We start from the raw sequence: 23,264 nt of genomic DNA on the forward strand, positions 1-23,264 counted from the left end.
AAGGAGGATCGTCTAAAAGGCTAGAAACGAAAATGAAGCAAGAATTCATGAAAACATTCGACGTCTAGCATCGATACAGCCAGCGCATTGTGAACAGGAAGGAACAGAGGAACGAACGTTGAAGCCAAAGCCAAAGCTAACTTCCGGAGTTGTTACTTTAAATCGCGGATGCCATAATTATTCATTCATGGGTCCTGGGGTCGTCCGGGAGTATTTCTTGAAATGCCGACACAACTGAAGCCACTGAAGAGCGATTATCACGCCCCGTCCGTGACATATAATCATGCTGTTGATCTGTGTGCGTATCTTCCAGCGGCGGCGAAACGATAACAGGAATACTAGTCAGCGACGCACGCTCACTACTACGATCCATAGACGACGAGACAATGTCGACTTCGGCCATCTCATTTCCACTCAAAAGTCCCTTTCGCTGCTCAGCTTCCGTCTGATCCACGGGCACATATTTCCCGTCTCGCAATACATAGACCTGCGACGACATTCGACGTTGCGAATGATCCACATCCTCGACCACCGCGAAGTTGAGTGAAGACGCACGACTCCTGCTGAACATGATCGATTCCCGCTCCGAAGCAAATGAAGCGCGTTTCGTGAGCGCTTCTTCGTCGTCTTGTACGTTCAGATGCTGCGATGATCCCTTGCTTATCTTTTTCTCGCGACGACGTTTAAACCATCCGCGGCGTGTGATGCAGTTGTCGTGGCTGACGAGGTATGCGATGAGACAGAGGAGGAGGGCGGTGCCGAAGATGGATCCTATTATGATTCCGGCAAGGGGAACTTTGTTGTTGTCTGTGTTATTGTCGTCGGTTGAATCTCGAGTGTTGATGGTTGATATCAGGGTTGACGGCGCGCGGAGGAATAATGGAACAGCGGAAATGGTAGAAGCTCCGAGGAGCAGTATCGTCGATGCACGCATACTACCGGTATGTTTTATCTAGAGACAAGCAAGTCGAGTGGTTCTCTCAGTTGTTCTGTATAGCAACTATTTCGTCTATGGCGCGGGCCTTGGGTTTGGTATATGCTAAATCGCACCCACAACAATCATATACATGTAGATGTCCAGTATTTCACAAGAACAGTCGATCGAATAGATTTGTCAATGCTATGAAAAGCTTGATCTGCAGGTCCGACAGCCCTTTATGTATTGTCTTCCACAGTTGACTCCGAAACTAAATTTTGACCAAACCTTCTTAGCTACTAGCTGCGAACAAACGCAGTGCATCGAATAACAATGGTACGTAATGAAACGCATAAGAGCTAGTGATTTAGGTACAGTGAGGCTGAGAGCCATCATTCGCGTGGTAGTTACGTCCTGGTGCTTAGCACTGCGTGGAAGTAGGGACAAATAGCTAAGCCGTCAATAGAGTTTAAATTTAGTGTCTTCACCGATCACGTTCCAAGCTAACAATTCCAAATGTGATAGATTTGGCTTGCAAAAGGGCGAAGTTTGTTGGTTACTTTTTTCGATTTGTTGACTTCTGACTTCTAACTTCCAAGCCACTCGCTATTGAATGGTTTAAGTGGAGAGACACGCAGGGCGGAGCTCGTTCGCTCCCTGAAGGCTAAAGCTTACGCCGCGGGATAGTTGGTTAGGCCGTCGACTGGCCTCCACATTAATGATCCCTAGCGAGTGCACCGAGTCAAGGCAAGCTGCTTTTTTATTTGTCGTTTGTGGAACGGAGGAGTTGTCGCTGCTGAAATCGGTGTCAAGACATCCGCTTTCTTGTGATTTTCCCTCATGTTCATCCGCAATAGAACCGAAGAATCACAGCAAAGTTCAAAGCCCAAAAGTCCCCTCCTACCAAGGCTCTCATCGTTAGTTTGGGCTTGATACGTCAAATCAAAAGCCATTGGAGGAGTAAGATGTAGTACTTCGTACCCGCAGTCGTACGAACTCTGATTATTTTGGGCTCAAATGGCAACGGGGCTGGTGCTGAGGTGCTCAGCCTTTGCGGAAGAAATTAGGGCTAAGTCCAGCCGCGGTCTGGTCCAAGCTTGTGCCCTAATGCTTCTATCATTAGATAGCCAATTATATCCAAGTGGTCCTTCTAGCTGGTTTCGATTGCGTGTTTGATATTGATAATTGTTCCGAAGAGAATCGTCTCTGTATGATTTGAAGGTCCAGAGTATGTGCATGGTAAGGCGCAACCACACTCATCGATCTACTACGTACTTCGTAAGCCACGCCACATGGTAACCACCGATCATAGTCCAAATATGTGATGGACCTATGAGCTCATATAATAAGCGCCAGTAGACTCCCTGGCTGAAGCTGACGAGCTCCGTGATCTGCTCGGTAAGCATCATCATCCCATACGAGCTGTAAGGCCTCGCTCGCCCACAGCTTGCTGCGAACGATTGTGTACATTGATGATTGGCAGACCCTACAACTACTTATGTAGAATCCACGAAAAGCATCTTAAATTTTTATTTGAGGGGGGATATAGCGATTCTGAGGTATCGCATGAGGAAGGAGAGATTTGTTTATCCATCGGCTCCTATTAACGGATACGATGCTGCTCTCTACGGCATTGCCTCAAGATATGAATGAAAAAGATACTCAAATCCCATTCCATAAATAGCACTCTTTTTTCGAAATGCTGCTTTTATCAGTGACTCAATATATCGCTTTCTCTGTTTTATGGCATAAGGTGGACGGACCATCTGCCCCGGTCGAGTCATCGTCACTCTGAACCCTCTTCGACAGCCCGATACAATCCAGTGCAAGCGCATCTGTTACCTCCTTATCATTCCCTCTACAGGTGCCCAGGCACCACGCCATTTAGATCTACTCAACAAGACTGACAACGTCAGCTATATGGGTGCCTGTACGGGCTTCGTGTTTCACGAAGATGGGTTCAGCGCTGGACTAGCGGTCGCGAAGTAGGTATCTACGATAATCCCCACACGCTTCCGGTCTGGAGAAGAGCGCAAAGGAGGGGTGTCACGCAATTAAGAATTCTAACACCTTACGCTGTATAGCCGCGAACAATACATGAAATATGTAGGTAGCTGCTTGATGGCAGTGGCATTTTCGACCAAGAGCTCTCATCGTTAGCAAATTATTGCAGTCTGTCTCAAGCAATATTTCAGCCGGTATTGGGAGATTTCCAACAGTCTACTGAGGTCGTTTTTATCAATAATTCGACTTCTTAGGTGTATCAACTATGTTCTATCACAGGTATTATCTAAATAGTCTTGCAGCTAAGCAGGCCGTTATACAGTTTCACAATTGGGAGAAGAAGGGGCTTTGGGGTTTGATAACAGTCTCTGGGACATTGAGTATAGGTGACTTCTCTGGTCAAGCGCTTCATTAATTATTAAGATATAACTCTTGATAGTATGATCGCAAACTGTCAGGATATTTAACAAGATCTTTCTTGACCAATGACAGCCTCTACATGATGCATCCATGAAGCTAGAGGAAGAGCTTTACTACTACGGTAGTAGTGCATTGTCAAGCCCATCAACTCTATGTCACACCACTTCAGACACCCCAAAACCGACATGGCCATTGGTCAGAAATAAATACTCTGTGGCTATGTAGAGGGAACCCCTTTAATTCCCCAGATTGAGTTTTCTTGTAATTGAGCCTCACATCTTCAAAACGGCGCTGATGATCTTTTACGACTCCACACTTGTGTACTCCAACACTTTCTATGCGGAAGTCATCGTGGAATTTCAATCTTCAATCTGGATGCTGATATATGAAAAGTGAAGATATACTGGGTTTTGATCGCAAACATGACACGCCTGCTACGATTTATTGCGCTTGCCGGCATCACCTACATCCCTCTGGCTTACAGTGCGACTACCAACTCGCCCGCTTCTGCCTCAAATACCTCGGGTATAGAGGTAGACATTATCTTTCCTATTCACAATGCAACCTACAACATCACCGAGTCGCTTCCCATCGTATTCGCTCTGCAGAACCTGACAGCAGCCGCTGCCATCGGGCCCTTCACTTTTGAATGGGATATCATGCCCTATGGCAACGTTGGCGAGTTACAGGAGCCCGGCGGCGTTTTAAATGATTTCGCGAGCGTCTACTTCACCACTGGCAATGCCACGACGGAGCCATACATCCTCGTCAACCAAACAGACGTGCAAAAATGGCAGTACGGGCCCTATTATCCACACGGCTCCGTATACGCTCTGCAGTGGAATATACAGTGGGATGTCGATACCGGACCCTGCGATTCCGCTCGGCTAGGCATGCTCGGAACGCTCTTCTTCAATATTAACCTCAACGATCCAGAGCCCAACCTCACGAACGTGACAGGGCAGTGTCCGCAACTAGGCGCTGTATATCAGATCAACACGGCAGCTAAGAACAGTTCCTGCTCGGCGGTGGTGACCAATAATGGTACAGGCGACCCTTGCGCTGTCACCTTGGACCAGGCTAGGGTGGCGAATATCTCGAGTACCTGGAAGGGCCTAGTCGCAGCGTCAACGGCTACCACATCTGCTAGTGCTACGGCCACATCTTCGCCGGCAAAGAAGAACTTTGCTGTTGGTTCTAATGTTCCGTTTTCATATATGTTGGTGGCTACGTTGCTCGGATCTCTTCAGATGATCATGTCTTGATAATTTGCATTATGTCTCAACCGCTGCATTAGTACAAATTTTACGACTCATCTGCACAAGACTTCCCTCATAGACCGGGCCGTTCCGTAAGGACCGTAAGGACCGTAAGGAGACTTGGTTCTTATCCTATGTTAATAACTGCGGTGACTCGCTGTTCTTGATACATGGAGGACATGTGGTAGGGCAAATCCGATGCAGATGGTGGATTAGGGTTAGAGTGACATCACCCCTCCATATGGGGAAAACACCGACGTCATTGACCAGGCAACTCTTTTATCGATAACTATATAATGTTCTATAGTTCGATCGTCTTTTACTTTCGATCAAGTATTTCAACTTAATACATCTCATTTAAATTATCTTTTTAACAGACATAAACAATCATCATGCCTCTCGTCGTACCAGGTATCAACTCCTCCTTGACCGGAGACAAAAAGAATGACTGGCTCGACAAGCTCATGGGCAAGAAGCTGTCCGATTCTACAAGCGATGAAGTGGTGCAGTTTTCTCTCCTGTCTAGCCTTTTACTGCAATTGTTGCTGACGATCGGTTATGTAGTCATTCGCAAAGCGAGACCTGCCTTCCAGCCATCGTGTCATAGGGCCAAATGATATGTCAACGACCGACCATAACCCTGATCGGTATGTACTAGATTTGTGTTAGTTCAACAGTCTCAATGCTGACTCAATTCTACAGACTCAACATTCACGTCGATAATGAGGGGACGGTTCGGGATGTCCGATATGGTTGAATGACTGATATCTCATGTCAGAGCTGATGGGACGAATTGACACGATAACGACATATGATGTTTTTAATAGTAACTTCCGAGCAATGTATTGTTAAAGAGATTGATCCGTCCATAAAATTCCTCAGGAACTGGCTAGGTGTATTCTGTAAACTGTCTCTTGAGAGGGGTTATTGTTAACGTTGAAATGGAGATTACAGTCCTCTTTCAAGCCTTTGTATATCATTTCCTCTAATTCATTCCCAAATTCAACCTGCTGGATGTCACGACAGGATTAAACAGATCCCTAGAAGGTTACTCCAAGGCCGGACACTGGGTCGATCCAAAAATTTAGATTGGCGAAACCACTCCAGAATATCGATCCAGCATGTCTCCCTGTATTCCCAGAATCGAACTTCATATCCAGACCACAATGAGCAACACCTAACTGTGCTAGCCAAGTACGAAAAATGCCTGTGGATACTTGAAGAGTAGAGGAAGGTCTGATACACTAACCTGCTGTGAAGCTCAATTTCGGTTTTCTGTAAGACTCCTTCAAGTCAACTGGAATACTACTTGGCCCGTGGGTGAACAATGGTGAGCCCAATCATTATTGCACATGCATCATTCGGCGATAGGTGCAAGACTGCGATCCCAACTTGGATGGACATATTCCGAACTGCACTTCCAGCATCAGATGTTAACCGGTACGCTGGTAGAGCCTCAACATTGGAATCATACGATCAAGGTCAATCCGGTTTGAAGAATAGATCATGGGCTGGGTGAAAAGGCACTATACCATACCAGCCCAGTAGCCGAGACATCCAGGATCCGGCAAAAGGCCAATGTACGACAGCATCGCTCCTGTGCATGAGAGGAATTTGAAAAAGTTATGAGTCATTTCTTGCTACGTCCTATTACTTACGTGGTTGCTTACCAGCATCTAAGGAAACCATCACGGGTGAAGATAAATATCGTATAATTTCCTGGCTCTACGCTTCATTGTTCCAGTTTCAGGCTGTAACACATTGGAAACCTTACTCATGATGTCATTGTTGATGATTGGTCGATGTATGTGAAACGTCACGTGTGATCTAGCCGTATTCGGAAGAATCCAAACGAACGCGGGCAGGAGCTGCCCCAGCCTCCTTCCACCCTCAACAAGGGACGATACCAGTGACTGCAATTTGTCTCGAAGACAAGAGGCATCGAATGCGCACAACCACGCCCACCACCACTCATTAACGTCAATCATTGCAACAATGCAATTGATCTTCGCAGCCCGTCGGGGCCGCCGTGTTCTGCATCAAGTGAACCTCCGACAGACCGCATCTCTATCGACTCGTGTGCCAATCGCCGTCAGCCATGTCCAACGCGTATTTCGTGTCGCAGACATCCGTCCTGCTGTTCAAAGCGTACCCAGCACTCTAAAACAGCTCGGCGCAGCTTTACCAAAGAATCAATACTCTACAACTACAACTACAACTACGACCTCAGCCGATCCCTCGAAACCCAAACGTCGCGGCCGCCCACCCAAAGACGAAAATGCCAAACCAAAGACAAAGAAGAAAGCCCCCAAGAAGCGCAAGCCCAAGAAGAAGGTCAAGAAAGTGCTCAAGCTCTCTGAAGACGCATTAGAAAAGAGGCGCAAACAAAGACTGGAGCAAAAGGTCAAGGATACGATAAAAACATTGATTGCAGAGTCATTGAAAAAAGAAGAGCCTAAATTGAGGAGCCCGATAGCCTGGAATCTTTTTGTTTCCGAGAAACTCAAGGGTGTTGAAAGAGAGGCCAAGGGCCAAGCTCTCCGTGATATAGGTGCTCAATATCGCGAGCTTCCTGAATCTCAGCGAGAGGTTTGTTTCCCCCCTGTTGAGTGAATCAACAGTATGATTGCGGACTAACCAACGATTCAAACAGACCCTGACCCAGGAAGCGACCAAATTGACCAAAGAGAATGAAATAAAAATGAGGGAATGGGTGCATTCGTACTCTCCTCTACGAATTAAACAGGCCAATGCCGCCCGCAGGTTCCTACCAAAGTACATGGCCAAGCATGAGAAAGCTCCGATCATCAAACTCAGTGCCATCCACGACGACCGCCAGGTGAAGCGACCTGTCTCCGCGTTCCTCTGGTTCTTCAAGGAGCGCGTGGCAACTGGAGAGTACCGCGGTCTTCCCGTCACAGAGATCTCTGAACGTGTCAAGGCTGAGTGGCTCAATACATCGGACAGCGAGAAACAGGTGTGTATTCACCAAATGATTGATTTTTGGCCAAGACGCGATTGCTGACGGTGGCGATAGCTCTACTTGAACAAAGCAGAAGAGGACCGACAACGATACATTACGGAATACCGTGACACCTACGGCGAAGATCCCATTTTCGTCCAAAAAGACGGTAGTAAGTCGAAGGCCAAGGCCGATCTGTAAACCGACCTCGACCCGGCTGTCTTGTATGAATGAGAGCTCGTTCGTTCCTCGCGGAGTGTAGAGTGAGCAAGCGGTGGTGTTTGAGATACCAATATCCCTTCTGTCATGATTCCTGCTGATTGTTTTTCTGCCTCTGTCTATTCATGTATTGATTACTCTGTATCTCTCGGTCGGATCGGTGTCTTGTTTTCTTCCTTCTTTTTGTATTACCGTGAAGGAATGTATTTGTATCCTCGGTTTGTGCTCGGCTCAATTCATTCGCAGTGTCTCGATAGGAAGACTTTCTCACAGAACGTATGGATCAAAACTCAGATTAAATTTTCGATCTGGCAGCCACATCCATATCCACCGTATGCATGCACCAGTTGTCGCATGCTTCCCGATGCACAGATAACAGTAATAGCGGTGAAGCAGGTAACCTGCCTCAAACAGAAACCTACATACTTATCAGCCGAAAAATGCTTAATTGAAGAATCAGAACGTTAGGTAGACATGCATTGGAACGTATCTCTTATCGGAGTTTTTCATATCGTATTTGACGCATGACATACAGCTGATTGCATAGCCAGTGCGCGCTTCTACACAATGCTTTAAAGGAAAGCTCCGGATTAACGATATTCCAAAGTTTCACTGTATCGTATCTTACCGAAAGAATAATTTGACGTAACCTGAAATGTCAATACTGTAATTAAAGTGCATGTTATGTCTCTTGGAATCTTCCATGAAACATAATTATTTTTACCATTAGAGTCAACTGTTAATAGTACAGTATATGTATCCTAGGCACTTTTTAACTATAGTAAGTTGCAAAATCAGCCTGACAATCAAATCAAATATAACTCTTCCCCAAGATACGCTAGTGTCAATAGGGTTTAGCTTAGTAATAATGTTAATCCGAAAGTTACGCTTGACGGCATTGTAGTACATATTAATTTATATTACAGGTAAATAATATACTATTCCACTCCTATATCTGAACACGAGCCGTTGCGTGCCTCCTACCTGGTAATCGGGCAGGTTGTGTGTTCTCGATTCAAAACCAAGATACTGGCTGGCTTTTCGGGCAAGCTCTGTATACGCAAGCCAGCTAGTACTCTCCAAGGAGTACTGGTGGTGGAGACGTGTATCATTCGTGCAGCTACTAGTAATTCTTCTCGGCCTCTTAGCTGTAGCCTTTATGCACCCTAGGCGATGGTTACAGCTAACATCTACAAAATCGCTAATTTTGGGTTTATCGGCAGCATTTTTCGTATCGAGACCATGAGTTGCACTCCTGGCTACGCCGAAAACGAATCGCCTCAGCTCTATATTTCATGGGTTTGACTGTTGGGTCAGCCTTTGGCATTGTTAGTCTTGCATCAACCGGTGACTGGGCCTGGTTTGGGAAGAGCTTTGGTCTCAGTGTTGCTGGAGGAGCAGCGGCTTGGGGAGGGGGCACTGTTGTTGCTTTTATTGGTTCTTTTATGGGTCCTATTGGAACTGCAGTAGGTGCAGCAGCTGGTAGTACAGTATTATCCAGGCCTTCTCTGCATATCGTCCTTTCTGCTATGTTAGACCGCTGTCGCGCTCTTCTTTCATCAGTATGTGGGATATATTCTCCTTCAGGAAGACGGTTGCCGAGGCAGCACCCCAAATACCGAGGCAGCTCACCTAACTAATCACAGATAGCATTTCCCTGGCACCACTGATTAAGCGTCTGGAAACCCCGCCTGCGACCAGTTGCTTCTATTTCAGGTGCAACAATTTCCAGAAGTCTCAATCATACTCTCATTGACCTTTGTAAATCCCAGATCTCTAAAGATTGGTCAAAGTATGCCTTCCCATCATAGGCTACACTTGTCCGTATGGGAGAGGATTTATATTCTACTATCTCTGCCAATTGCAGGTGATTAACCCCCTTTACCCTCTTACTGTCACTTTCCCAAGAATTCCTGGCACCTGTATAGCTGTTGTTTACATGTCCTAAATTAGTTGCCAGACTCTTGATATGGATCACCCGACTATTACCCTTACACAAGTCGGCTCAATGGCCTTTGAAACGCATCATTGGTGTCGCCTATCTGAAAAGCCGCAGCTTGCCACTTAGACTTCAAAATTATCAAAATGAAACAACCGGCGAAACAATTGTGAGATACTGTGGGAAACACAGCCTACCACATATTGGCACAACGCTTCAATGCGAGGGTAATACTCCATCCTTCACTCTGCACGAGATCGAAGGAAACGCTATCTATGAACACTTTTCTGCGGGTCACAGCGGTCCTGTTCTGTTCTATTTCCATGGGGGTGGGTATGTACGCCCAATCAACGGCAAGGGTCAATTGCCTTTCGTCTTTGACTGTGCTAGAACGGCCAATGCGTCAAAGATATGGATTCTAGAATACACTCTTGCTCCAGACCTTCTATACCCTGGCCAGTTGGTTCAAGCAGCAACCGCATTGAGATACCTTGTCAATGAGCGATTGGTCAGCCCCGACCACATCATCCTTGGTGGTGATTCAGCTGGCGGTCACCTCGCTTTGTCTCTGCTTGCACACTTCAAGTCACCGAAGCTGGGAGTACCTTCTGTCAACGACGCTCTTAGAACCCCGGTGCGAGCAGTCTATCTTTTGAGCCCCTGGGTCACGTTAAAATGCTCGACAGAAAGCTTTAGACAGCATTCAAACAAGGATATGATCACTCCCACCCGTGTGCAGGGATTTATAAGTGCATGGAAACCAGTCATAGATGACAAGTGGGCAGAGCTCTTACATGCAGGGACCCCTGATCTTTGGAGCAATCTACCCGCGAAAAGAATACTCGTCACTGCAGGAACATTCGAAGCTTTTAGAGACGACATTGTTGCCATTACACGTACTCTGCAGGCGAACAACATGGATGTGAGCTTATCCCTGGGTGAAAACGAAATCCATGTTCAGAGCGCAGTTGATCTTGCCGTAGGCCTCCCCTTGAGCAGAACCGGCTTGGATGTGCTGCAATGGCTTAAAAACATGTGATATACCATACAAGGGTTTCACCTTTTATACACTACGTGATCAGGATCCAAATTTCGGCGATGGGTCCGAGAGGCTGAAAGAAGGATGTAGATTTTTAGCATCCCCGTGTTTGATACCTTTGTACGAGAATTCCATTGGCTTGTAGAAGAAACTACGGGACTATAATAATGACTCATTGTGGTTGCCAGTGAATACAATACATGTACAGCTCTCTACATGGATTATCAGGGGGAAGAGCTAAATTTAAATCAGCACATTTCCACTTAGGTTCCGGGGATTAAGTCACAATAGTGCGGACTTGACATATTTAGACCATCGCCCACTCCCTCCGGACACATGCGTAGGGCTGCTTATCCATAAAGGGTTTATGCCATGTGGTACTGTATAAGATTGTATTACGAATACGCTAACTGTTATATTTCGAATCACAAATCTTTGCTTACCGTCTCATTACCAACACCTGGGACTCGGAATAATTCACGAATGTGGACTAGCGCTATGTTGGCGACAGGGATTAAAAACAATCAATGTATGTGGAAGCGCGCACCGGTTTTGCAATCAGCTGTACGCGGGCGGATGAGTGACATGTATCAATTGTCCAGGAGGAGATATCAATGATTGATGGTGTACCAATCGACACTTGAGGTTCTATGAAATGGGCTGAGAGTGCTTAGGTCCCTACATGTGTAGTCGTTTGCGGGGTTATTGAATACATTGAGCAGCTTTGTTTGTTTGAGTATGTTTCTTTCATGCGGTTTATGGTAGACGATTATGTCACTATATAATCGGTTATAGATATAAATGCATGTAAAAATTTAGAAGACACATGCAATCATCATGTTTATTGTGCAGTAGACGTACTTAGTGATTTAAAAATGTACAGTTGTACATCCCTCGGGAGATGACACCCTCGACCTGCCGAGGCTACGTACCTTTCATATTTGGCATTCATCGAAAAATCGATATTTTAGTGTAACACCTGTGTGAGTTGATTACTTCCTTAATGGGTTGTGTAGCTAACATATGGATTTTGGATAGAGTTACCAGCAACCAGCGACGAGTAGATAGAGTTGGGCTTCTGGAAGACAATTTCAGAAGACAATTCTTGACTTTGAACAATCTGCATTTATTGTAAGGTGTGTAGCTGTCTCCAATTAGTAGTAGGTATTAACAATTCAGGAACAGCTGGTCAGAGATTGGTCGTTGTCGCCCAATACATTTCAAGCCTTGTAAGGTAGTGAACACCAACTCATCATTTCTGGGGCCGTAAGTAGGTGACTTGTCCAATGGTTGGAGACGATGCAGCGCCAGTCCTTGGAGAGGTCCGTACTCCGGGCGGGCGTAAATCATTTCAATTCGGACGGGTAGATGTGTCTAGATCTGTCTTGGAGTATATTCGCGATGTCGGGTCTCTGTATCCAACCTCCTAGGTCTCAATCGATTTTCTAGGTATAAAGTTTGATGTTATCACGAGAGTCACGAGAGCAGAATCGTGCAAGATCAGAAGATTCAGGCCACAAGGCAGGAATCAACTAAAATGGGCTACACGCGCAAAAGAGGGTCTGAGTCTAACCTGGTTTGTCATTAGCTTCATCAATCCATCCCGAATTGTCGCCCATTGGTTCCTGCCACCACATCGCCTTCGATGCGGTGAAGAGTGAGGAAAAATGGCTGCGTCGATGCGACACAAAAGAGTTATAACTAAGTAACTAGCCACAGTTGGGCATGGAGAAGCAGTACAGTTCTGCAGACGTTGCCATTGGGCGATTAGATATATAGCTATTGTTTTGATGACAAGTGACTCATGCTGTAGAGCAGCCTTAATACTTCAATTTCATCAACTCGTACAATTGATCCAACAATCGATACTTATTTGCTTGAACAACAGTGTAATCAAGATCGTCCAAAGGCTGTTGAAGAGAAGATATTGACAAGAGAGTTGAATTAACTCAAGCCAGTCTTTTCTTTTCTGCGCATCTTGACTTTTGTACACTATTGCTATTGTACACAACTCTCTTCATTCAGCAGTTTGCGACATCGGCTGTTTCGTCCTTCGTTACCAGACGGCGCTTTCGTTCTCGAACAGCTCTTGTACTTTTTCTGACCGACAGGATTGTTGGTAAGGTGGTTGTCAACATCGCTAGATCTTCACGATCTGATACGGAAGGCGCTACCTTGGAAACAGTTCGCGCGGGCCGGTCCTTTCCTTCGTCGCTCCCCGCACCTTCCCTTGGGTCGCGACAGTCCAAAAAGGAAGTCACGGGCATCATCCTATCACTTCGTCCTGTCTCATCCTGTCTGATCCCTTGATTGTTATAGTCGCATTCCACCCAGGCGACATCAGACAACAGAACGACCTTCCTTCTCTGCCGAGTGTTTAGTGTTTGTTTTGCTTCCTTTTCGAGCAGATGCCTCTGGAAGGGATACGGTTTTTCAGCTTGTTCATCTTTTATCGCGATACCCTCGTACAGCGTACGGAGGTACTCTGTCTTGTTCAGTCTTTACCCTGTGCTAGTCCCGGTAAGTCACCATTGATAATTACTTAGCGTTACCCCCCCGATAAGCTTGCACCACCTTCTATCTTAGCTTGCCCCCGAAGATGTTCAAGGATTTCTCATAGGCCGGAACAAAGCTTCTAATGCCATACACTCGAGCAGCGAGTAGCTTGTGCCTGCGCGGTGCCGGGTGCTCGTTCATTCGACTTGCCTTTCGTCCCATCAGAAGACTCGGAAGCTCCCCTCCATCCACATCCCGTCTGTTTGTTGTGGTTGGCTACATCATCCCCCAGCCCCCTCTAACAATATTCTACTGACCACACCACCATCCAATCCACTCAGCAACCATTTGCGCTTCTGTGGCCCCTTACTGGATAGATGGTTTAGTCACATTGACACTAACTATTCATGCCGATCCACTTGCAGGAAACCTTTCAACCCACGAATGAGCTCGGGTTGACGACTCGGACATATTTTCTTTCGAGCCTTTTTCGAAAAAAGGAGCCAAGACAGAACGAACAAAGGACCCGTCTCCCACGATTGAGGATTCCGCATTACGGCGATCCTTGAATTGTGATATATAGATCACATTCCGATTGAATGAAGGTCAACGAAGCTCTACCGGACCTAAGTTTACCCCGAACCTCGTATTTACTAGAAACCCTACCGCCATTTGCCCTTCGGTCACAGGGTCGTCACCATATTACATACTGATCCCGCACGCTTCATCCTTCGGTTGTTATCGCGCAGCATTCACGATATTTGCGCTTCGATACCGCGATACAAATCTGCTTCTCAGACGGGTGGCGCATCTTTATTTATCAGCTGATTCTATAAGTCGCAAACCCGTGGGGCTCTGCACTTAGCCATAGTTGATGTCACGACAATCATCCAAGTCAAAGGTCCGCTGCGCTGAGAAGAGACCTGCCGTCTCCGATATAACATCGCCTTCAATGCTTGTTCATTTACCGTTGACGCACGGTTTGTCGGTCAATATTTCCAAACACCATGGAGGTCCTGGATTCTCGAACTTCGTCCCATTCTGAATTTTCGGCAAAATATAACGGTTTAGATACCCATCTCGGATGCTATGAAAGACAATTAGGTCTCGCAGATACTGGTGATGTTTATGGTGGAGAAAAAGTCAAAGTCTTGGATCAAGGACAGAAGAGCATTGACTGCGAATCTGTAACCTTCCGACTGGCGCTTTTAAACGCATATGCTGTGGTCAACGAATTAATCGCACAGAATACGGAACCCGCTGGCTATGGTACTCCACCACCGCCCTATACCGACGTGCACGATGACCTACCGCCTGAATATTCGGCCTTTCCAGCCTTAGCTGAAGCGAAGCCAGTCGCCAAAAAGTCCACTCCTCCATCGAACGATTATAGCAGATCTCGAAGTTCAAAGTCGAAACCCGTATCATCAATTGACTTTGAGAGCACGCATGGATTCCGTCAGCATGGAAAGAAACAGAAAGCGAAACTAGCAGCCAAAAAGGCTGTGGGTGGTTCATCTGGTGGTGATGGCGGCGACAGTGGAAAAAAAAACGACGAGACGATAGATCCTCCAGGTGGAAGCGGTCTCGGTGGAAGTGCAGGTGGTGATGATGGCGGCGATGGTGGTGACAAAAATGACGACGGCTGGGGCGAAGTCACCAGTAATAGCAAAAAGAAGAAGTCCAAGAAACAGCAAGAAGAGGAGGAAGAGGAAGAACGAAAGAGGAAAGAAGCAGAGGAGGCTGCGGCTGCTGGTACAGCCGGCAATAATCTCAGCTGGGCAGATGATTTGGACAACAACAATGATGACAGTTGGGCCGGCTTTACATCTGTAGGCAAGAAAGATAACAAGAAAAAGAATTCGGTAAGTTGAATTTCCATAAACCATGACGGCCATAGTGTTTATTAATCGTGCGATCAGCTTGACCCGACATCCGCTGCATTCGGAGAACCTGCCGGAAACTCATTTCAGGAAATCAATCTCGACGATTCCGCACCGCAACTGGATCTCAGCTTTGAATCCACTAAAGGGGCATCTGGAGGTGGAGGTTATGGATTCGGAGGTTGGGGAAAAGACTGGAATACTGGCAGTAAGTGGGGATTTGGGTCAATGGGCAATGATACTTCCGCGCCAAAGGATCCACCAGCAAAGACTGAGAGCCCTTGGGGCTTGGGTGACAAGAAAACCAAAAAGGCAGCGGGCTCCCTCGGCTTCGACTTTGGCGACTTGGGTACGTCTACGGCAGATATCGGTGCTTCGAAAGAGGTGAAGGATGACGAAACTTGGGGTGCTTTCAACGCTGTCGGTAAGAATAACAAGAATAAAAAGAACAGCATTTCCGAGGAACCTCCTAGTACCGATGATTGGGGTCCATGGGGTCCCAAGAAAACTGTGAAAAAGGAAGAACCGGTACCTGAGTCGAAGACAGGACAGTCTGAAGATGTGTGGGCAGCTTGGGCGAGCAAAGACAAGAAGAAGGTACCTACTTCAAGCGCAGCTAAAAAGACCGAAACCGATGATATTTGGGCCGCATTCAAGAAAGACAACAAAGCGGATATTATCGACTTGGACTTCCCTAGCGAGAAAGCTCCAGCTCCCGAGCCTGAGCCAGTTATCGACAATGTTTGGGCGGTGCCGGGCAAGAAAGACAAAAAGAAGGCGAGCAAAAAAGGTACTGAGCCAGAGCCAGTACAGTCAAAGACCGAAGATGCCTGGGCTTCCTTCGAGACCGATACGAAGAAAGAACCAGAAGAAGAGTCCGGTTGGGGCTGGGGTATCGCTAGCAAGAAGAAAGACAAATCCAAAGGTCTAATTGAAGACCTAAGCTCCTCATCGCAAGTTGATAGCTCAGCTGCACCACCGGAAAAAGATTGGCTCAGCGCATGGGGCATTGGAGGTAAAAAGAAGGAGGTTGCACCAGAGCCAGAGCTGGAGCCTGCTCCTGAACCTGAAAAGCCAAAAAACCATGAATTCTGGGATGGTTGGGATACTTGGACTCCCTTGCAACGCAGAAAGAAAGAAAAGGAGGCCGTCAAGAAGGGAATACCAGCTCGTATAGAGATACTCGATCCCGTACCTGAGCCGATTATCGAACCAGAACCTGAGCCAGAGCCAACTCCAGAACCACCAAGGAGGAACCATGAATTCTGGGATGGCTGGCAGAGCTGGGGTCCTGTGACGCGAAGGAAGAAGGAGCGAGAAGCTGTAAAACTGGGCATTCCACCATTGATCGAAGATCTCGCACCCGAACCAGAGCCCGAGCCCGAGCCTCAACCTGAGCCAGAACCGGAGCCTGTTATAGAGACACCAAGAAACCACGAATTCTGGAACGGTTGGCAAGATTGGACCCCATTAGCTCGCAAAAAGAAAGAAAGGGAAGCGGCGAAGAAAGGTATTCCTCCACTTATCGAAGATGCTCCTGAGCCCGAGCCCGAGCCTGAACCTGAGCCTCAACCCGAGCCYGAACCAGAACCAGAACCGGAGCGACCCAARAAYCATGAATTYTGGRAYGGYTGGCAAACTTGGACTCCTTCTGCGCGCAGAAAGAAAGAGAAAGAAGCTGTAAAGAAAGGGATCCCTCCACTTATTGAAGATGCTCCCGAGCCTGAGCCTGCACCCGAGCCCGAGCCCGAGCCTGAGCCTGAACCGGAACCGGAACCAGAGCCTGTCCCTGAAACACCCAAGAACCATGAATTCTGGGATGGTTGGCAAGACTGGACTCCTGCAGTCCGCAAAAAGAAAGAAAAGGAAGCAACAAGAAAAGGCATTCCTCCGCTTATTGAAGAGATCTTTGTTCCCGAGCCTGAACCAGAACCTGAACCAGAGCCGGAGCCAGAACCGGAACCAGAGCCAGCGCCGCCGCCCCCACCAGTCAACCACGAGTTCTGGGACGGTTGGCAAGACTGGAGTTCTTCACAGCGCAAGAAGAAAGAAAAGGAAGCAGTTAAGAAGGGCATCCCCCCACTGATTGAGAACATTCCTGAGCCTGTCATCGACCCTGAACCGGAACCAGAACCGGAACCAGAACCAGAACCAGAGCCAGTGCCACTGCCACCACCGAAAAACCATGAGTTTTGGGATGACTGGGATTCATGGTCGCCTTCTCAAAGGAAGAAAAAGGAGAAGGATGCAGCGAAGAAGGGTATCCCACCAAGGCAGGAGATTGTTGAGCCTGAGCCAGAGCCAGAACCAGAACCAGAGCCGGAGGCAGCGCCCGAACTGGAACCTGAGCCCGAGCAACCTAGAAATCATGAATTCTGGACCGGTTGGGAAAATTGGAGCAGTAAAGAACTCAAGAAAAAGGAGAAAGAAGCCAAACTCAACGGCATTCCTGCATTGCAGAAAGATCTACCACCTGCGCTTGAATCCGAACCCGAACCAATACCAGAGGTTATACCGGAACCAGAACCTGAGCCGGAACCAGAACAACCTAGAAACCATGCATTCTGGACTGGATGGGAAAATTGGGGCAGTAAAGAACTCAAGAAAAAGGAGAAAGAAGCCAAACTCAACGGCATTCCTGCATTGCAGAAAGATCTGCCACCTGCGCTTGAGCCCGAACCCGAACCAGAACCGGAGGTCCTACCAGAACCAGAACAGCCCAGAAATCATGCATTTTGGACCGGGTGGGAAAGTTGGGGGCCCAAAGAGCGCCTCAAGAAGAAGAAGGAGGCCAAGTTAAATGGTATTCCAGCATTGCAAGAGGACTTACCGCCTGCTTTAGATCCTGCTGCTGATCCAGAACCTGTAGTGGAACCGGAAGCTGAGCCTGAACCTGAGCCTGAACCGGAACAACCGAGGAATCATGAGTTTTGGACTGGCTGGGAGAAATGGGGCAGCAAGGAACGTAAGAGGAAGGACAAGGAAGCGAAGATGATGGGTATTCCTCCTTTGCAAGAGGATCTACCGCCTGCTCTTGATCCTGCTGCTGAACCTGAACCTGTGTTGGAGCCAGAGCCGGAGCCAGAGCCAGAGCCAGAACCTGAACCTGAACCAAGGAATCATGCATTCTGGAATGGATGGGAGAACTGGGGTAGTAAGGAGCGTAAGAAAAAGGAAAAAGAAGCCAAGGCCAACGGCATACCGCCACTAGATGTCAATCTCAAGCCTGCTCTTGATCCCGAACCTGAGCCTGAGCCCGAACTTGAGCCCGAAACTCAACCCGAACCTGAACCCCAGCCTGAGCTTATACCGGAGCCGCTAAAAAACCATGAGTTCTGGGACGGTTGGGACGACTGGAGTGCTTCACAACGCAAGAAGAAAGAAAAGGAAGCAGTCAAAAAAGGCATTCCACCTCGACAAGATCTCCCTATTATTGACATTCCTCCTGAAGCTCCTGAAGTTCCAGAGATCCCCGCTTTCGAGCCAGCTGTTGTAGAGGAGCATAAGGATGATTACTGGGCCGACCTTAACAACTGGTCACTTAGTGACCGCAAGCAGAAACAGAGGGAAGCCAAAAAGAAAGGAATTCTGATGCTCGACGAGGATCTAGCCCCACCTCCTCCAGCACCTACGCCTCCAGCACAGGGATTGACCCCAGAACCACACTTGGACGATCTCTTAGATGATGATGCATGGGGAGGTTTCGCAAAATCTTCGAAGAAGAAGGCAGCACCGATAGAGGAAACTCCCGCAAAGGCAGTCAGAGGTTTCTGGGCTTCTTTCGGCACATCTGCAGCTACTAAGACCAAGTCAAAGGAAGAAAAGCCAAGAGAGGTTGATGACCTGCTTATCGACGTTGATGAGGGTGCTGAAGCGCTAGCCGCTCCCCTAGTGGACGATATAGCCGCGCCAGCCGCTCCCCCGCCCAAAGCCACGTCAAAGGCAGCCAAGCCAGGAAGACTTTCTGTTGCAGAGCGTATTGAGGCTCTTGAAAGATCGAAGCGAGAAAAAGCAAAGGAGAAGGCGAAAGAAAAAGAAGCGCCAAAGCAAATCATCGACGACTTCCTTATCGACGATGCACCTCCGCCGCCAGCGCCCGACCCATACGAGGAATTACTAACCAAGAAGGGTTCTAGCAAACAAAAACTGACCAAGTCGTCGTCAAGCAAGAAGGCAATTCCAGAAGAGATTCCAAAGCCAGTAGAAGAAGAAATATCGCACGAATCGATACCTGGCAGTTTTCCTGAACCTGAGCCTGAAGAACCCGAAACTCAGCCTGAGCCTGAGCCAGTACCAGAAGCACCAAAAAACCACAAGTTTTGGGACGGGTGGCAAGACTGGAGTCCTTCAGTGCGCAGGAAGAAAGAAAGGGAAGCAGTCAAGAAAGGAATACCTCCGTTGATCGAAGATATCGCCCCTGAGCCCGAGACCGAACCTGAACCCCAAGTGATACCTGAAGCACCGAAAAACCACGAATTCTGGGACGGATGGCAGGACTGGAGCCCTTCAGCACGCAGAAAGAAGGAAAAAGAAGCAGTCAAGAAAGGAATACCTCCGTTGATTGAGGATATTGCTCCTGAGCCTCTTGAACCTGAGCCTGAACCTGAAGCAATACCTGAAGCACCAAAAAATCACGAATTCTGGGACGGATGGCAGGACTGGAGTCCTTCAGCACGTAGAAAGAAGGAGAAAGAAGCAATCAAGAAAGGCATCCCACCGTTGATTGAAGATATCGCTCCTGAGCCTCAGCCTGAGCCTCTTGAACCTGAGCCTGAACCTGAGCCAGAACGAGAGCCCACTCCACCGCCACCACCACCCGAATCTTCCAAAAAGAGCAAGAAGTCTTCTAGCACCAAGAAGTCTTCTACGCCGGTAAAGGTATCAACAAAGGTATCGAAGCGCGAATCTCTGTCCAGATCGATGGAAGAGGAACCCGTGGTAGAGCCTCCTGCGGCTCAGGAGCCAGTCACTGAAGAGTCTATCTCAGAAGAAGCTCCCAGACCTCTAACTCCACCACCTGAACCCTCTACGAAGTCGTCGAAGAAGGAACGGACAAAGGTTGAACGTACAGCAGGTGCATCTTCGTGGGGGTTCTGGGGAGCCGCCCCGCCGCCAAAGAAACCATCAAAGCGCGCTGAACAAGCAGCCCCTGAAAAGGAAGCGCGCCCGAAGGTTTCTAGGACAATGTCTGACGCAACGGCACGTCGCAGGGTACGGGAGTCAGACAACGAAGTCGATATCGAAAGATCATCGACAGACAAAGACAGACGGTCTGACTCCAAACGTCAGAGTCGATCTATGGGCTTCTCCAATTTCATCATGGCGGGAGCGCCGCCTTCTCGAAACAAGTCGATTAGAAGATCTGGTGCTCCATCGCGGCCCACTTCGCGCCGCCCGTCAGTCGATGTGGCTGATGCTGGTCTTCCATCTCCACCTCCTGAGGATAAACCCGAGATCTCAGATAAAGCAGCTAAATTAATGGGTATCAAAGCTTCCTCGTCGAGGAGAGAGGGTGGCGAACGAAGGAAAAGACGTAGTAGGTTATCCCATATTACGACGTACTAAGCTTATAACTAATGATCTTACAGGCGTTCGTGATCCCTACGCACTTGACGGCGATGAAGATATTGTGATGGTGAATGCAGAAGCGGAGGGCGAATTTGCGGAAAAGAGTAGGCGCAGAAAGTCTAAGAATATGGTAAGGCTTCTACAATTTATGATATGTGTTTGGCTCACGGCTGACTCTGGATAATGTAGTCTGAAGCGAGACCGGTCGAGGAGGAACCCGTGATTGTTGAGGCGGAACAAAGCCCTCCAAGTGCAGAAGTCGTTTCTGGTCCAGATGATATTGCTTTTGTGGAAGCCCCCCCTAAGGAATCCAAGGATTCTAAGGAGCGGCGATCTCGAAGATCTATTCCTGCTCCTGCCTCTGCGACAAAAAAGCCTGAAGCTGGAGGCTTGATGGGACTCTTCGGCTCCTTGAGAAAACCAACAAAATCAGATCCACAACGCAGAAAGTCACGACCTCGACGCGACGAAATGACGGAGACTGAGCGAGACGAAAAACGTGCGAAACGTGACCGACGACGGTCTGTCAAGCCGGAGACCGATGCCGAAGGCTTCACCACTGATGCTGGTCCTGTAAATGTTGACACGGAGGTAGATGATATGGAAGCGATGAGGGCCGAGCGTAAAGCGCGTCGGCGTGCAGCTGAGCAGAAAGCGCGCGAAGTGGAACTTCAGGAAGTTGAAGAGCGAAGGGCGCGACGAGAAAGGCAACGTGAGCAAAGAGAGAGAGAACTTCGCGAGGAGATGGAACGCGAGGCTCGACGACGTGAGGAGAAGCAAGCAAAACGTGCAGCTCGTGAAGAAAGACGAGCTCGAGAGGAGCAAGAAGCAAGAGAAGCTCAAATGCTTGCAGAAGCGAAAGCAGCTGAGCGGCGAGAACGGAGGCGAACACGCGAACCCGTGGAAATGAGTGGAGGACTATCCAGGCATGCTTCGAAGGCTGATAGACGTCGTTCCGAGCGACGATCAGAGGATGAATACGCAAGGTATCAAGATGAGCGTCCACGAGTTAGCCGGCGCAAAACTGCCCCAGATCCTGCCGAGCCTCCGCGTGGGTATGGCATGCCTGGGAAAGAGAAGACATCTTCCTGGGTAAATTCGCAGGTGCTCGACCCTCCAGAAGCTCCTCCAATCGTGCCCACAGTTCTGGATATGCCTCCTAGCAACGAAAATGGGCCTTCATTGTCGTCGGATGAGGAGGCGAGGCGTAGAATTCGTCGGCAGGCACGTCGTCGTTCCAAGTATCCCGACATGGCTGATGAAGAGGTTGAAGAGATGCGTTCTAGACGGCGTGATTCTCGAAAAGTTCGTGAGGGAGCAAAGAGCAGCTCTGGAGATGGTGATTTCGAACGAGAGAACGGCATGCGTCGACGCGATAGCGCATATGAACCACCATCTCGTGCACCCAGCACGAAGAGGACAAGCTGGTTCAAGAAGTTGACAAGTCTCTGAGCTGGATCTCAATGCCTCTCTTGTCCCTTATTTGGTACTAATTTTGTCTGCAGGCGGATGTGTTTGTTTATGACTTGAATGACTTGAATTATTGATTTGTCAGTTCGTTGAATGGTGTCATGTATCCTTCTTTCCGTTCGCAACTTGATTATTCTATAATATCGACAGACAGGGAGAGGGCGTTATATGAAATACCCAGTTTTTTGTACGCCTGATTATTGTATGGTGTTTATTTCTTCCGTGCATTCTGATTTCTTGTTTGAAATGAGTTAATGCGCTTCTATGGCCGGACATTCTGATCAACATGTTTGACATACTGAATCAGGCTATATGTGTTTTGCTGCGGTACCCCTGTACTCGATCTTGTTATATAGGAATTAATTATCTGGTACCATATTAAACACATGTATGATACACGGGCGATCTCTGTTTCATAATGCGACACGATTAATATGATATAATATTGACTGGAATGCCAATTTCAACGGCTATTTTCTCTATCTTTGTCCTCTCTCCTCTTCTCAAAGTACATCCTTCCAGTTTCGTAGACACTTAGATATAGGCCCAAACCTAGCGCCGTCCACCCAGCTCTCAAAGAACCTCCTTTGAACAAACCACGGATTCCTTCTTTGTGATAAAGTTCCTTTCCAACAACGAATGCACTTCTTCTCCCCGACAAAGTGGACTTATGCTGCTCCCCATCCCCAGATGCCGCAAGCATAACCCTCGTCTTAACAACATCAATCGGCGTAGTGACAGTCGCCGCAACMCCGCCCGCCAATCCGGCTGACAACGCAGTAATCAGCGCTCTTTCCGAAATACTTTGCTCTTTCTTGTCCTGCTGCTGCTGTCGCCACTTATGTTGTATCCGTTCCCTCAAATACTCAAAAAGTGGGAACTGCATAGCCGTAAACGGCAGATTCCTTGCAACGAGAGTCCCATATCCGCGCCAGAGATGGGTTGGATGAGCTCGGAAGGTTGATAGCACCTGCATTGTCGGGGTTTTTCTTGATGATTGCTTCTTGTAGTCTGTTGAGGTGACCATTTGGGCGTTTTGTTTCAGGACTTCAGCGGGTGTGAGGATGAAGCAGGATACGCATTCTGCGG

At 48.0% G+C, this 23,264-nt stretch overlaps 5 protein-coding genes across 5 annotated transcripts; 4 read left to right on the forward strand and 1 right to left on the reverse strand.

Annotated features, from left to right (window-relative positions):
- Window positions 1-181: 181 nt before the first annotated feature.
- Window positions 182-934, reverse strand: BHQ10_001466 (uncharacterized protein; the record flags this gene model as incomplete). The annotated part of the gene is made up of 1 exon (XM_040873505.1): window positions 182-934. One exon carries the CDS (start codon window positions 932-934, stop codon window positions 182-184), a length of 753 nt encoding a protein of 250 aa, XP_040729971.1.
- Window positions 935-3,762: 2,828 nt separating this feature from the next.
- Window positions 3,763-4,605, forward strand: BHQ10_001467 (uncharacterized protein; the record flags this gene model as incomplete). Its single annotated transcript, XM_040873506.1, has 1 exon — window positions 3,763-4,605. The coding sequence occupies one exon, from the start codon at window positions 3,763-3,765 to the stop codon at window positions 4,603-4,605; it is 843 nt and encodes a 280-aa protein (XP_040729972.1).
- Window positions 4,606-4,991: 386 nt separating this feature from the next.
- BHQ10_001468 (uncharacterized protein) lies at window positions 4,992-5,356 on the forward strand (the record flags this gene model as incomplete). Its single annotated transcript, XM_040873507.1, has 3 exons — window positions 4,992-5,102; window positions 5,164-5,246; window positions 5,302-5,356. 3 exons carry the CDS (start codon window positions 4,992-4,994, stop codon window positions 5,354-5,356), a joined length of 249 nt encoding a protein of 82 aa, XP_040729973.1.
- A 1,238-nt stretch (window positions 5,357-6,594) lies between these two features.
- On the forward strand, window positions 6,595-10,758 carry BHQ10_001469 (uncharacterized protein; the record flags this gene model as incomplete). The annotated part of the gene is made up of 4 exons (XM_040873508.1): window positions 6,595-7,188; window positions 7,253-7,576; window positions 7,637-7,733; window positions 9,734-10,758. The coding sequence occupies 4 exons, from the start codon at window positions 6,595-6,597 to the stop codon at window positions 10,756-10,758; spliced, it is 2,040 nt and encodes a 679-aa protein (XP_040729974.1).
- Window positions 10,759-14,261: 3,503 nt separating this feature from the next.
- On the forward strand, window positions 14,262-22,157 carry BHQ10_001470 (uncharacterized protein; the record flags this gene model as incomplete). Its single annotated transcript, XM_040873510.1, has 4 exons — window positions 14,262-15,119; window positions 15,177-20,673; window positions 20,726-20,835; window positions 20,895-22,157. 4 exons carry the CDS (start codon window positions 14,262-14,264, stop codon window positions 22,155-22,157), a joined length of 7,728 nt encoding a protein of 2,575 aa, XP_040729975.1.
- Between the last annotated feature and the right edge of the window lie 1,107 nt (window positions 22,158-23,264).

This window comes from Talaromyces amestolkiae (assembly GCF_001896365.1).
Source record: "Talaromyces amestolkiae strain CIB chromosome Unknown scaffold2.1, whole genome shotgun sequence".
In the NCBI taxonomy this organism is placed as follows: Eukaryota; Fungi; Ascomycota; class Eurotiomycetes; order Eurotiales; family Trichocomaceae; genus Talaromyces; species Talaromyces amestolkiae.